The 13,587-nt window shown below is 45.9% G+C and overlaps 1 protein-coding gene across 1 annotated transcript in view; it reads right to left on the minus strand.

The window, feature by feature from the left end:
- Nucleotides 1–13,587, minus strand: part of megf6 (multiple EGF like domains 6) — a 611,064-nt gene that overhangs the window by 92,475 nt on the left and 505,002 nt on the right. Inside the window, 1 exon segment of the mRNA XM_033047803.1 lies at nucleotides 593–721. Within this exon segment, the coding sequence (XP_032903694.1) occupies nucleotides 593–721 (129 nt within the window).

A 13,587-nucleotide genomic window follows, 5' to 3' on the forward strand; every position in this document is an offset into this window, starting at 1 on the left:
TGGGCCGAAGGGCCTGCTTTGTGCTGTATGAGTCTGTGCGACCATATACACATTGAATAATGTGGATGTGTATGTACTCAAAACCTCATTTGAAAGAAGTAGACAATTTGCAGCAGGTAGCCTCATGAAGGAACATCCAGCAACATGGCCCCCTGTGTGTGTGACCACCAGACCAACATTGTGGGCTTTCTACAGATCCACCAAGGGTACGGCTGTGGACTAGACGGGGTTGTGTTATTAGGGTGCGAGTGGTGATGCCCAGCAGGTAGCCTCATGAAGGAACATCCAGCAACATGGCGCCCTGTGTGTGTGACCACCAGACCAACATTGTGGGCTTTCTACAGATCCACCAAGGGTACGGCTGTGGACTAGACGGGGTTGTGTTATTAGGGTGCGAGTGGTGATGCCCAGCAGGTAGCCGCATGAAGGAACATCCAGCAACATGGCGCCCTGTGTGTGTGACCACCAGACCAACATTGTGGGCTTTCTACAGATCCACCAAGGGTACGGCTGTGGACTAGACGGGGTTGTGTTATTAGGGTGCGAGTGGTGATGCCCAGCAGGGGCTAATGTAGCAGCAGCATCTACTCACCATCCTGGCACATCTCTCCGCCCACCCCAGGGGGGCAGCGACACTGGCCCGTCAGCATGTTGCATGTTGCACCATTCCTGCACTTGCACACAAAGCTGCAATTCTTCCCGAACGTTCCCTCCGGACAGGCTGCAAACCAAGGGGCAGACGCAGTGATAAAGGTGGGCAGTTCCTCAGCAAACACGGCACACACAGATGCACTGAACTGAAAGGCTGGGGAAAAAACTGTTGTCGTTCTTGGGGGATGTAAGCACTTTGGGCATTTTAGCTCCCAGTATTGACAAGTGTAAGTGCGGCAAAGACATGCCAAAGGTACTCTCTGCACTGTCACTTCAGTTTGGCCCTGTTTTCCACAACCTGGTCTCTAAAGTCCATGTGTTGATGCTCAGCTCCTGGATTTCAAGGAACAATCTACAGTCTTCAGAGAGGGAGAACAAAGGGGGATGCGTTGTGGGGGGACTAGCAAGAACTAAGGGCAATCAGAATGGAATGTGTTCAAAATGGTTTGTGTTACAATGGGAAACTTGTAACTTTGTCAGCAACCTTTATGTGGTGACTCTTGTGTATGCAAAACAAAGAATATCACTTGTGACAATAGAGTATTCATTCATTCATTCATTCATGCACAATGGGAGAATCGGTTCACTACCAGGAGAGTGTGTGGCTGTGTTGCTGTTTATATTGCACTCATCAAGGACTCAATCGAATACTGCTCAAGTGCCACACATGACACAAGCAGAAGATGCTGGAAGTACCAGTGAAGCAAGCGGTGGCCATGGATGGAGAAACAGGGCCAACGATTCAGGTCACCAACCCTTCAACAGAACTAGAACAGGGAGTGTTTTAAAAGTTGAAGAGAAGGGTTGGGTGGAAGAAGCAGCTGGAATGCCTTTGGTAAGCTGAAGACCAACCCTGCAGATAGACACAAAATGCTGGAGTAACTCAGTGGGTCAGGCAGCATCTCTGGAGAAAAGGAATGGGTGACGTTTCGGTTTGAGACCCTCGACCAGCAACATCATCTTTCTCCAAAGATGCTGCGTGACCCGCTGAGTTACTCCAGCATTTTGTGTCTATCTTCAGTGTAAACCAGCATCTGCAGTTCCTACTTATACATGAAGACCTGTCAAGGGAACCGTTACTTCCAGGTAGCAAGCATGAGAGAAAGAAGAGAACAGAAACAAAGGAACACATTAAAAGTAAAACGTCTAGCAACAAAAAGAACCTCATATTGGGTATCATTGGAACTCTGGTTACATTGAAATTAATAAGTTAATTGGCTGCTCAGGACAGCAATATTTACTCTAACTGAACTCCAATCTGCTGTAGAACACAGAGTGCTGGAGTAACTCAGTGAGTCAGGCAGCATCTGCAAGACATGGGTAGGCAGCATCTCTTGCGTCTGAACAAGGGTCCTGACTCAAAACATTGCCTATCCATGCCCTCCAGATATGCTGCCAGACACACGGAAATACTCTAGCACTTTGTGTTCTATGCAAGATTCCTGCATCTGCAGTTCCTTGGGTGTCCAATCTGCCATTAATCGGTGAGAGATGGAGAGTTACAGCTTATGGTGGAAGAGTAATGAAATAAAACAGGTCAACAAAAATCTCCGACCGTTTGCTTCCAAGATGGCATCCAGCCCAGATGACTATTTGCGTGCTAGCCACAGAAGTAGATCTACAATCACATATTACAATTGCTTCACACTTTTATACACTATACACGGCTCGATTGTAATCATGTATAGTGTTTCCGCTGACTGGTTATAGCCCTGTCCCACTGTACGAGTTCATTCCAAGAGCTCTCCCAAGTTTTAAAAAAATCAAACTTGGGGTAAGCACGGAGAATGAACGCAGCGGGTACGTCGGAGCTTGGGGACGTTTCTCAGCGGCTCGTAATGCTAACGGCAGGTACTCGGGAAGACTCACTAATGGCAGGTAAGCACGGGAAGGCTCGTGAAGATTTTTCAACATGTTGAAAAATGTCCACGAGAGCCCCGAGTACCGACGAGTGGCCATTACGGTAAATCTCCGAGTTCGAATCAGGGCAAACTCAGGAGAACTCTTGGAATGAACTCGTACCGTGGGACAGGGCTTTTAGCATGCAACAAAAGCTTTTCACTGTACCTCGGTTGACGTGACACTAAACTAAACTGAAACGTTCAGAAAGTATTTAAGCCAGGCTTGGTGCTACTGTCCAAAGTCTATCAATGCCTCCTTGTGTTGCTGCCACTTGCCATGGGGAAGTTGTAATTTCAGTGAAACCAACTGGTGAAATCAAGTTCCACGCACTCAGCAGTCTGCTGCTTGGAACATCTTGCAAACAGAGGCTTTCAATTACAGGAAACCCAATCGTTACGTGGTAGTGCCATAACAGATGAGACTTGCACAGGACCATCACAGTATAGGCACAGCTGCTACTGTGTGCATATCATAGAGACAGAGTCATACAGCAGAGAGGCCCTTCAGCCCAACTCATACAGACTAACCAAGGTGCCCCATCTATTCTAGTCCAATTTGTCAGCATTGGGCGACATCCCTCTAAGCTGTTCCTTTCCATGTAGATGTCTTTTAAATGCTGTTATAGAACCCGCCTCATTTACCCCCTCTGGCAGCTCATTCCATATACCCACCAGCTTCTGAGTGAAAAGTTACTTCACAGGTTCCTATTAAATCTTTTTCCTCTTGCCTTAAACCTGTGTCCGCTGGTTCTTAGTTCCCCTACCTTGGATAAAGGTTCACGCTGAGCGTTCACCTATCTATTCCCCTCATCATCTTGTACACTCTATAAGATCAGAGGGTGGAGGGTGGCTGCAACATGCTGCTGGGGTGATGATGAAGGCAGATACGGTAGTGACGTTTGGATAGGGGTAGGGAAGGAATGGAGGGATAATGCGCAGGTAGGTAAGAGTTGGTCTTGGCATTGTGTTGGTACAGACATTGTGGGATGAAGGGCCTGTTCCTGTGCTGTAAGGTTCGATGTTTCCCCGGATGGTAAGCCTCAGCATAGGAATTACTCCCATTTGGAAGAGATTGGGTTAATTAGGGCAGTCAACAAGACTTTATATGTGGCAAGTTGTGTCTTACTAACTTGATTGAGTTTTCGGAGGAGGTGACGAAGGAGATTGATAAGGGTAAGATGGTGGGTGATTACATGGATGTCAGTAAAGCATTTGATGAAGTCCCCCATGGTAGGCTGATCCAGAAGATTAAGATGCACTTGGTCGTAGACATGGTCGACTGTCTGAACCTTTTTCCCACGGCTGGAAATGTCTAATACTAGAGAGCATAGGTTTAAGGTGAAAGAGGCAAAGATTTAAAGAGGGTGGTGCTTGGAACACACGGCCAGGAGTGGTGGTGGAGGCAGATAAGATAGTGGCATTTGAGGCTTTTAGATAGACAGATGGATATGCAGGGAATGGAGGATATTGATCGTGTGAAGCCAGATAGGACTAGTTTATCTTGGCTTCATTTTCGGCGCAGACATTGTGGGCAGAAGGGCCTGTTCCTGCACTGCACATTTCTGTATCTTATGTTCTAATGTAGGAAACGAGCAAAAGCCAAATTGGTCTCACAACCAGATAATGCGTGCAACCACATAGAACGTACAAGGCAGGGTTAGTAGATTTGCAGGGCACACTCAAGTGGATGGTATTGTACATAGCGAAGATGGTAATCAGAGATTACAGCAAGATCTTGATCACTTGGGCAAGTGGGGTATGGAACGGTTAATGGAGCTTAATGGAGATAAGTGCAAGGCGTTGCAATTTGGGAAGTCAAACCTGGGGAGGATCTTCATAGAGAAAGGCAGGGCTGTGGGCAGTTTTGGAGAGGAGAGCAGGCACCTAGTTCCTTGAAAGTGGTGTCACAGGTAGATAGGGTGGTCAACAAGGCTTTTGGCACATTAGCCTTCATCAGTCAGAGTATTGAGTATAGAGATTGGGATGTTATGTCACAGTTGTACAAGATGTTGGAGATGCCACATTTGGAGTGTTGTGGTCCATTATGGTCAGCATGTTATAGGAAAGATGTTGTCAAGCTGGAAAGAACACAGAGAAGATTTACGGGGATGTTGCCAGGGCTCAAGGGCCTGAGCTACTGGGCAGGCTAGGACTTTATTCCATGGAGCGCAGGAGGATGGGGAGATGATGTTATAAAGGTGTATAAGATCATGAGGGAAATAGATTGGGTAGATGCACAGAGACTTTACCCGGAGGAGGGGATTCAAGAACCAAAGGACATAGGTTTGTGGTGAAGGGGACAGATTTATTAGGAATTTGAGGGAGGTGGGTATATGGAATGAGCTGCCTGAGGAGGTATTTGAAGCAGGTACTAACACAAAATAAAAAAAAAAACATTTGGACAGGTACATGGATAGGGTAAGGTGAAGAGGGATATGGGCCAAATGTCAGCAGGTGGGACTAGTGTAGATGGGGCAATGTGGTCAACATGGGCAAGTACAGCTTAAAGCCCTGTTTCCATGTTGTGTCATTGTATGGCAATCAGTGTGGTGACTAATAGTAAGGTTAAACGAGAACTTACCAGTTTGAAGTTTGATCTTGATTTTATGAGTAGTTACGATGAGCGATTACGTGAAGGGCCGTCCGTCTGCGTGCGCGTCAATCTTCAAAGCAGCGGTGTTAAATCACAGATAAAAAGAAGACCTGAGAATAGTAAGATTGTGAAGAAACTAGAACTTCCAGATGACCTTGATAGTATGAGGGTGGGAGCGGTGGGCACGTAATCGCTCATCGTAACTCCTCATAAAATCAAGATCAAACTTCAAACTGGTAAGTTCTCGTTTAATCTTACTATTTTACTTTGGAGTCACGTGAGTGACTACATGAAGATTTCAAAGCTCTGTGATTTTACGCCGGTTACGAATCCAGGCGTCACACACTGATTGGATTGACCATGGATGAGTGTAATCATTAAAGCATTCAGACATTACGTAGTTAAGTAAAGACACTGATGCTTTAAACGAAAGAAATTTAAAAAAAAATAGTTACCCCTCCCAACCTTGGGGGGAAACTAGGGAACAGAACTTAAAATGGTACGTGCAAACACCCCCGGTCCGGTTATGGGTTTGTTATAAAAACCGTTGGATCGTTCGTTCATTCGTCCATCCTGCAGCCACTAAAATGTCGTCAAGGAACACGTCCATAGCTCTTGCTGCTGACGTAGATGCAGCCCTGGCGGAGTGAGATTTAACAATATGAATGTTCACTCCTGCTACCGCCATTACCTCCTTTGACCATCTGGAGATGGTTTGAGTTGATACCTTCTGATGTGTTTTTTTTATGGCTGATGAGGACCAATTGTTCTGAGCCTCTGAGGTTCTCTGTAACTCTCAGGTAGTGGTGTTAGTATGTTACCACACACACAACTGTTGGTCATCTGGATATGCCAAGAACTGGATCTTCATCCCTGGCATTCCTGGCCTGCTCTGTTTTATCAGGTTCCTGGTTACGAATGTTATGTTATTCATATTGGTGGTCATGTAGTCCAACCGTAGCTTTTGCAGTGTCTGGACTCTTTGTCAGCATACCACCTTCAGGGTTAGTTTTTATAATGATGAGGCCATAGGCGGTCCCCACTGTCGAAGTAGGGTTAGTACCACACTCACATCCCATGTGTCCGTGTACCTTGGCCTTGGAGGTATTAAATTGTAAATTTCCTTCATAAATTCTGTTGTAAAGGGGTGCGTTCCTATCGACCCGTGCCCTGCTTCCAGCATCAGATAGGAGGAGAGTGCGCCTCTGGCACTATAGATTGCACTATAACTTTGTTTATAGTTATAGTACAGAGTTGATAGGAACTCCAAGACATCCATTATCCGAACTGGGTTGTATTTGTTCGGACAATCCTATGCCTTGAAATGTCCTCCTCAGAATCTGCAGACCAACAAGTTAATATGTTCATGTAGTGGATGATTGCTCCCTGTAACTGGGTTCACTAGGAGGTCCCTGCTCTTGGGTACAGCCATACCTGGCTGGACTATAATTCCCAAAATCTTTGGGGACCAGGCTTGAGTAGGCCAATCTGGCACTACCAATATGCCTGTGGCTTAGTCTTGCTTGATTTTGATCAAGGAAAGGAAGGTGTGGCCATAAGCGAGGCAGGTAGGGGGAACCAGGAGGAGATGCGGCAGGAGCCACAGCCCTTGTCCCTGACGAGCATGACCGAGGCTCTTACTCAATGTAAGGACGGGATCAGGGGCTGTGGGAGGGATGAGCAACCTGGCTGCAGCACCGTGGATCAGGAGGCCATTCAAGAGGGGGGAGTTAGAAGAAATGCCGTAGTGATAGGGGATAGTATTATTCGGGGGGTAGATAAGGTTCTCTGCGGCCAGCAGAACATGTCCCGAAGGCTGTGTTGCCTACCCGGTGCTAGGGTTAAGGATATCTCTGCGATGCTGGAGAGAAATTTGCAGTGGGAGGGGGAGGATCCAGTGGTCGTGGTCCATGTGGGGACCAATGACATAGGAAGGACGAGGAAGGAGGATCTGCTGAAGGAGTTTGAGCAGTTAGGGAATAAATTAAAAAGCAGAACCTCGAGGGTACTGATCTCCGGATTGCTACCTGAGCCACGGGCCAAATCGGCGAGGGTACGTAAAATTAAAAAGCTAAATGCGTGGCTCAAAGACTGGTGTGGGAATAATGGGTTTGGTTTCTTGGGCCACTGGCACCAGTACTGGGACAGGGGGGATCTGTTCTGTAAGGACGGACTTCACCTGAACGGTGCTGGGACTGGGGTCCTGGCAAATCATATAACTAGGGCAGTAGAGAGGTCTTTAAACTAAGTAGCGGGGGGGAGGTATCAAGGGGGGTAATAACGGTAGGGGTAGAGGAAATAGAGCAGGGTATCAGTGGGGAAGCGGTAAGTCAAAATGAGACAGGAGACAGAATGTGTGAAGATAAAGCTCTAGATGTAAAAGGGGCAAAAACGGAAAGGAAGGGTAGTAAAAATCATCTGAAAGTGCTTTATCTAAATGCACGGAGTATTCGTAATAAGATAAATGAATTAACGGTGCAATTAAGTATATATAGTTATGATATCGTGGCCATTACGGAGACATGGCTGCAAGGGGATCAGGACTGGGAGTTAAATATAGAGGGGTACTCGACAATTAGGAAAGATAGACAGGAAAGAAAGGGAGGAGGGGTGGCCCTTTTAATAAGGGAGGGAATACCGGCAATAGAGAGGAAGGATATTGCGTTGAAGGATCAGGATAGTGAAACAGCTTGGGTACAGATAGAGAATAATAAGGGGAAAAAAACACTAGTGGGTGTAATTTATAGACCTCCAAATAGCTGTGACGCTGTTAGTCAGAACATAAATCTGCAAATAGTTGACGCATGTAAAAAGGGAACTGCTGTAATCATGGGGGACTTCAATTTTCATATTAATTGGGCAAACCAAACTGGGCAGGGTAGACTAGAGGAAGAGTTTATAGAATGTATTAGAGACGGGTTCCTAGAACAGTATGTCACAGAACCGACAAGGGGGGAGGCAATCTTGGATCTGGTCCTGTGTAATGAAGCAGGATTCATTAAAAATGTCATAGTTAGGGACTCGTTGGGAACAAGTGACCACAATATGGTCGAATTCCATATTCAAATAGAAGGGGAGCAGGTTGAAACTCAGGCTAGGGTGCTTAGTCTAAATAAGGGGGATTATGAAGGTATGAGGACTGAGCTGATCAAAGTTGACTGGGATAGCAGACTCAAGAATAAGACGGTACATGAGCAGTGGTGTACGTTTAAGGGTATACTGTATAACCTTCAAGAAAAATTTATTCCTATGAAGAAAAAAAGGGGTAAGGGTAAGAACAGTCAGCCATGGCTCAGTAAAACTATAAAGGATAGTATTCGGCTGAAGGCAAGGGCATATAAGGTAGCCAGAGATAGTGGGAGGGTAGAGGATTGGGAAGCATTTAAAGGTCAGCAAAAAATAACTAAGAGATTAATTAAGACGGGGAAAATAGACTATGAAAGGAATTTAGCGAACAACATAAAAACTAATAGTAAGAGTTTTTATAGCTATATAAAAGAAAAAGGGTGGCTAAGGTGAACGTTGGTCCATTGGAGGGTGAGACTGGAGAGTTGTTGGTGGGGAACATGGAAATGGCAAAGGCATTAAACGAGTATTTTGTATCAGTCTTCACCATAGAAGACACAAAAAATATTCCAACGCTGGATAAACAGGGGGCGGTAGCAATGGAGGCGCTAAATACTATTAAGATCACCAAGGAGGTGGTATTAGGGAAATTAATGAGACTGAAGGAGGATAAATCCCCTGGGCCTGATGGATTACATCCAAGGGTCTTGAGGGAGATAGCGGTGGGGATTGTGGATGCATTGGTGATAATTTTCCAAAACTCCCTGGAGGCAGGAACGGTCCCAGTGGATTGGAAAATGGCCAATGTAACACCTATATTTAAAAAAGGAAGTAAACAGAAGGCGGGTAACTATAGACCGGTTAGTCTAACATCGGTGGTGGGTAAAATGTTAGAGACAATTATTAAAGAAACACTAACGGGGCACTTGGATAAACATGACTTCATCGGACAGAACCAGCATGGTTTTGTGAAGGGGAAGTCCTGTTTAACGAATCTGCTCGAATTCTTTGAGGAAGTAACAACCCGGGTGGATAAAGGGGAACCGGTGGATGTGGTATACTTGGACTTCCAAAAGGCTTTTGACAAGGTGCCACATAAGAGACTATTGCTAAAAATAAAAAATTATGGGATTGGGGGTAATATATTAGCATGGGTAGAGGATTGGCTAACAAATAGGAAGCAGAGAGTGGGGATAAATGGTTCATACTCGGGATGGCAACCGGTAACTAGCGGGGTTCCGCAAGGGTCGGTGCTGGGACCCCAGTTGTTCACAATTTATATAAATGATTTGGAGGAGGGAACCAAGTGTAATATATCAAAATTTGCGGACGATACAAAAATGGGAGGAAAAGTAGGGGATGAGGAGGATAGGAAGAGTCTGCAAAAGGATATAGATAAGCTAGGTGAGTGGGCAACAACTTGGCAGATGAAATTTAATACTAATAAATGTGAAGTCATTCACTTTGGGAAAAAAAATGATAGGGCAAGTTATTTTCTAAATGAGGAGGAGCTGCGTTGTAATGCAACGCAAAGGGATCTAGGGGTATTAGTACATGAATCACTAAAAGTTAGTATGCAGGTGCAGCAAGCAATCAGGAAGGCCAATGGAGTTTTGGCCTTTATTGCTAGGGGGATTGAGTATAAAAACACGGAGGTCTTGCTGCAGCTGTACACAGTATTAGTGAGACCACATTTGGAATACTGTGTACAGTTCTGGGGTCCATACTTAAGAAAGGATGTACTAGCCCTGGAGGCAGTGCAGCGAAGGTTTACAAGATTAATTCCTGCAATGAGGGGATTGACATATGAGGAAAGGTTAAGTAGGCTGGAACTCTACTCTTTGGAGTTTAGAAGAATGAGAGGCGATCTCATTGAAACATATAAGATCGTGAGGGGCCTTGATCGGGTGGATGCACCGAGGATGTTCCCAATGATCGGGGAAACTAGAACTAGAGGACATAGTTGCAGAATAAGGGGGGGCTCTTTTAAAACTGAGATGAGGAAGAACTTCTTCACCCAGAGGGTGGTTAATTTATGGAATTCACTGCCCCAGGGAGCAGTGGAAGCAGAAACTTTAAATATATTTAAGACTAAAATAGATGGTTTTTTAGCTGCCAAGGGGATAAGGGGCTACGGGGAGAGGGCAGGGATATGGACCTAGGTATGGTTAGTATAGTAAGACCTGAGTGATCTCCTGGACAAGTGTCGATCGCCTGGATTGGGGTCGGAGAGGAATTTCCCGGATTTTTTTCCCGAATTGGACCTGGGTTTTTATCCGTTTTTTTGCCTCCCCCAGGAGATCACGAGGTTCTTGGGGTGGAGAGGGGTGATAGCGGTATAAAGGGGAGGGTAGTGTCTTGTGTTCTGTGTCTTGTGTCTACTGTTTGTGGGTAAGTGTGTCTGTTTAGTGTTCAGCCATGAGCGAATGGCGGTGCGGGCTCGACGGACCTGGTGGTCTACTCTCGCACCTACTTTCTATGTTTCTAAGCATCGGTTTGTGAGACAAATTGGCGGAAAGCATACATAAACATTCCTCCCTAATTGAGGGAGAAAGCATCCACTGCCTTTGCTCCTGGATCCAGCTCGCAGGACACATATCTGGGTAACTGATGGTTTAGTCTAGATGCAAACAGATCAATATCTGGTATCCCAAATCGTGTAGTTATTTCATTAAATACTGCCCGATTCAACATCCATTCTGTGTTATCATTAAACATTCGTGATCTAGCATCTGTCACCGTGTTATATCTACCTGGTAGATAGACCGCCGCAACCCAAATATCCCTCTCGATACACCAGTGCCAAATGAGGTTTGACAATCTGTCGCAAGATACAGAATTTACACCACCCTTGTGATTGATATATCCCTGTGGTGTTATCAATCTGAATTTGAACATGCACAAGTTGCATGTTGCTACAGAAAACCTTGAGTCCATATTGTGCCCCCAACAATTCTAGGTAATTGATTCCATGTGTTGGGGAATTACAGACTCCTGCTCATTCCATCCGCCCCCACAGCTCTAGACTGTGTTTGTGGCTCCCCATCCTTAGCCGCTTGCATCGGTTTGAAGAACCACCGATGGCTTTCGAGCAAGATTTCCCTTGAGCTATCTCACGTTCGTTATCCACCATAGTTATTCAACAATGGCCTCTGCTGGCAATCCATAGTTTTGCCAATTTGGCCTGCATGGAATCTGAGTGTTCGTTCCTTTGCTCGCTGTAAATTCTGGTAATGCAAAGGCCCGTAACGTACTGCTGGAAATGCAGCTACTATTTGCCAATTACACTCGCTGTTTGCCTGATAGATGGCTTGTATTTGACTATCAGGTCATAGCAGGCTTACTCAAATCTTGTTGTTTGCCCCTAGGCAAAGTCACCAACATATTTACTGTGTTTGATAGTAAATCCTAGGTAATCAATTACCCTTGTAGGTGTCAATTTTGATTTAACTGGATGGATGAGGTAACCAAGTCTTTCAAACAGGGTTTTGGTTTGCTTTGACTGATGCTTCTGCCAATTCTTGGTGACTCCAAAATGAAAATGTCATCCAAATATGCCATGGCTTTGTGGTTCTGAGACCTTAGTAGACCCAGAATTGGATTCAGTAGTTTAGTCAATAGGCTAGGAGCTGATGTCAACACATTTGGCAGAGCCATGTATTGCCATTATTGACCCATCCAGTTAAACTTCAAATATCTCCTGCTCTTTGTGAATAGACATCGAATAGTATGCATCTTTGAGGTCGATGCATGCCATGTGACTATTTTTGGAAACCAACAGAGTTGCTGTTCCAATATTGTCCATTTTTAAATGTTTAAATTGCACATATGTTTTTTGAGTTCCGTAAGATCCAGAATGATGCGGACCCTCCATCTTTTCTCTCTTTTGAGAAATATATTGGATATAAATTGGTGAGGTTCTGTATGTGACCTCTCAATGACATTTTTGTCAGATAAAGTTCCAATTTCCTCCTGTATCTCCATAGTTTCTTGTTGAGAGAACACCTATGTGCGAAATGTTGTGGGTGGTGATGAATTAAAAATGAACTAAATTTTGAACCCTTCTATACTGTGCAGTACAAACGGATCCGTTGTGACCCCACACCATTCTTTCAAAATATATTTTAACCTTCCACCCACCAGTATGTGAGGCTTGTCTGGGGTGTTCCCTAAGGAACTAGTTTGACTTACCTCTGACGTTACTGGCGGTATGGCGCTGGTTTTCATTCGCGAGGTTTTGGAGGTTGAACTGGTGGTTGTTCTCTCCTCATCCTCGCTGTGGGCCGGCCGGGCCCTGCCCCTAAAAAGACCTTGACTCCGGTGTGGGTCTTCCTCCAGTGCCTGGCCGTCTAGGCGTAAAACGCCGAGAGCTGTAGGGATGCATCCTTGGCGGTGAACCCTTTTGGGGTAACCTGACCTCTGGTTATTAGGTGGATCATTCTTGCCTCGTTGTCCAGATCCCGTACCTGTCTCGGCAGGTCTTCCCCGAACAGGTAGTTTGCGGGCTGGACATTGCTGGCTTTACACAGGACAGCGAACTTCGAGTTAATCGATGGTTTGATTGCATTCTTCCGAATACAATTTCTCTCAAAGTGGGCATTACACAATAGTGCCATTGTGTCCTGTTCTCTGTCAGTGAGGAGTCCATCTTCCACTCCTCCTGCAAATGTGTGATCCCAGACCCCAGTAGGTTTAATACCTTCTGGGATTTTACTTCTTATTTCGGATGATAGGTCCAATCTGTCCCCAGATGACATGGTTCACTGCTTGGACCTTCAGGGAAGCACAGTAGCTGGTGGGGGGTATCTGTTCATGGTTCCTTCCATGGCCAGGTCTTAAAGTTGATGGGATGCTAGGTAATTGATATTATTAGCTAGATCTTCATCCAGGGAAGCACCCAGTGGTGTTGTGATAGCAAAACTGGATGATTGCAGAGGTACTTCTTCTGCTGGTCCCTGGGAAGGTTCCCCCCCCCTGTACTCTGATTCAGAGTGGTTTCTTCCATATGTACTTCCCCCTCCAATGGGGAAGACATTGTGCTGCCCCATGTGCGAGGCTCCTGGCATGGTCTGCTGTAGGGCCCGTGCTGATACTGCTCCCTCCTTCGGAGCAGATCATTGTGGAGCAACTTCTCCATAAGTTGCTCAATGTGGGAGAGTCGTCCTCAGACGCTCTCCGTTGAGGGAGGGTGTCCCTCTTCCCCGGACTCATCCGAGTCAATGGGTCTGTCAGACTTGCAGGTGGTTTTACGTCCCGCCGGAACTACCACGGTGCTCTCCTCCCGCACCAAGTCTGCTGCTGCCGGTTCTGCTGCCGGCGGTAATGTCGGGGACAAGACCGTCGCCCGCTATTGGGAATGCTGCGATCTTCGGCAGC

This window comes from Amblyraja radiata, chromosome 31, assembly GCF_010909765.2.
Source record: "Amblyraja radiata isolate CabotCenter1 chromosome 31, sAmbRad1.1.pri, whole genome shotgun sequence".
NCBI classification, from domain to species: Eukaryota; Metazoa; Chordata; class Chondrichthyes; order Rajiformes; family Rajidae; genus Amblyraja; species Amblyraja radiata.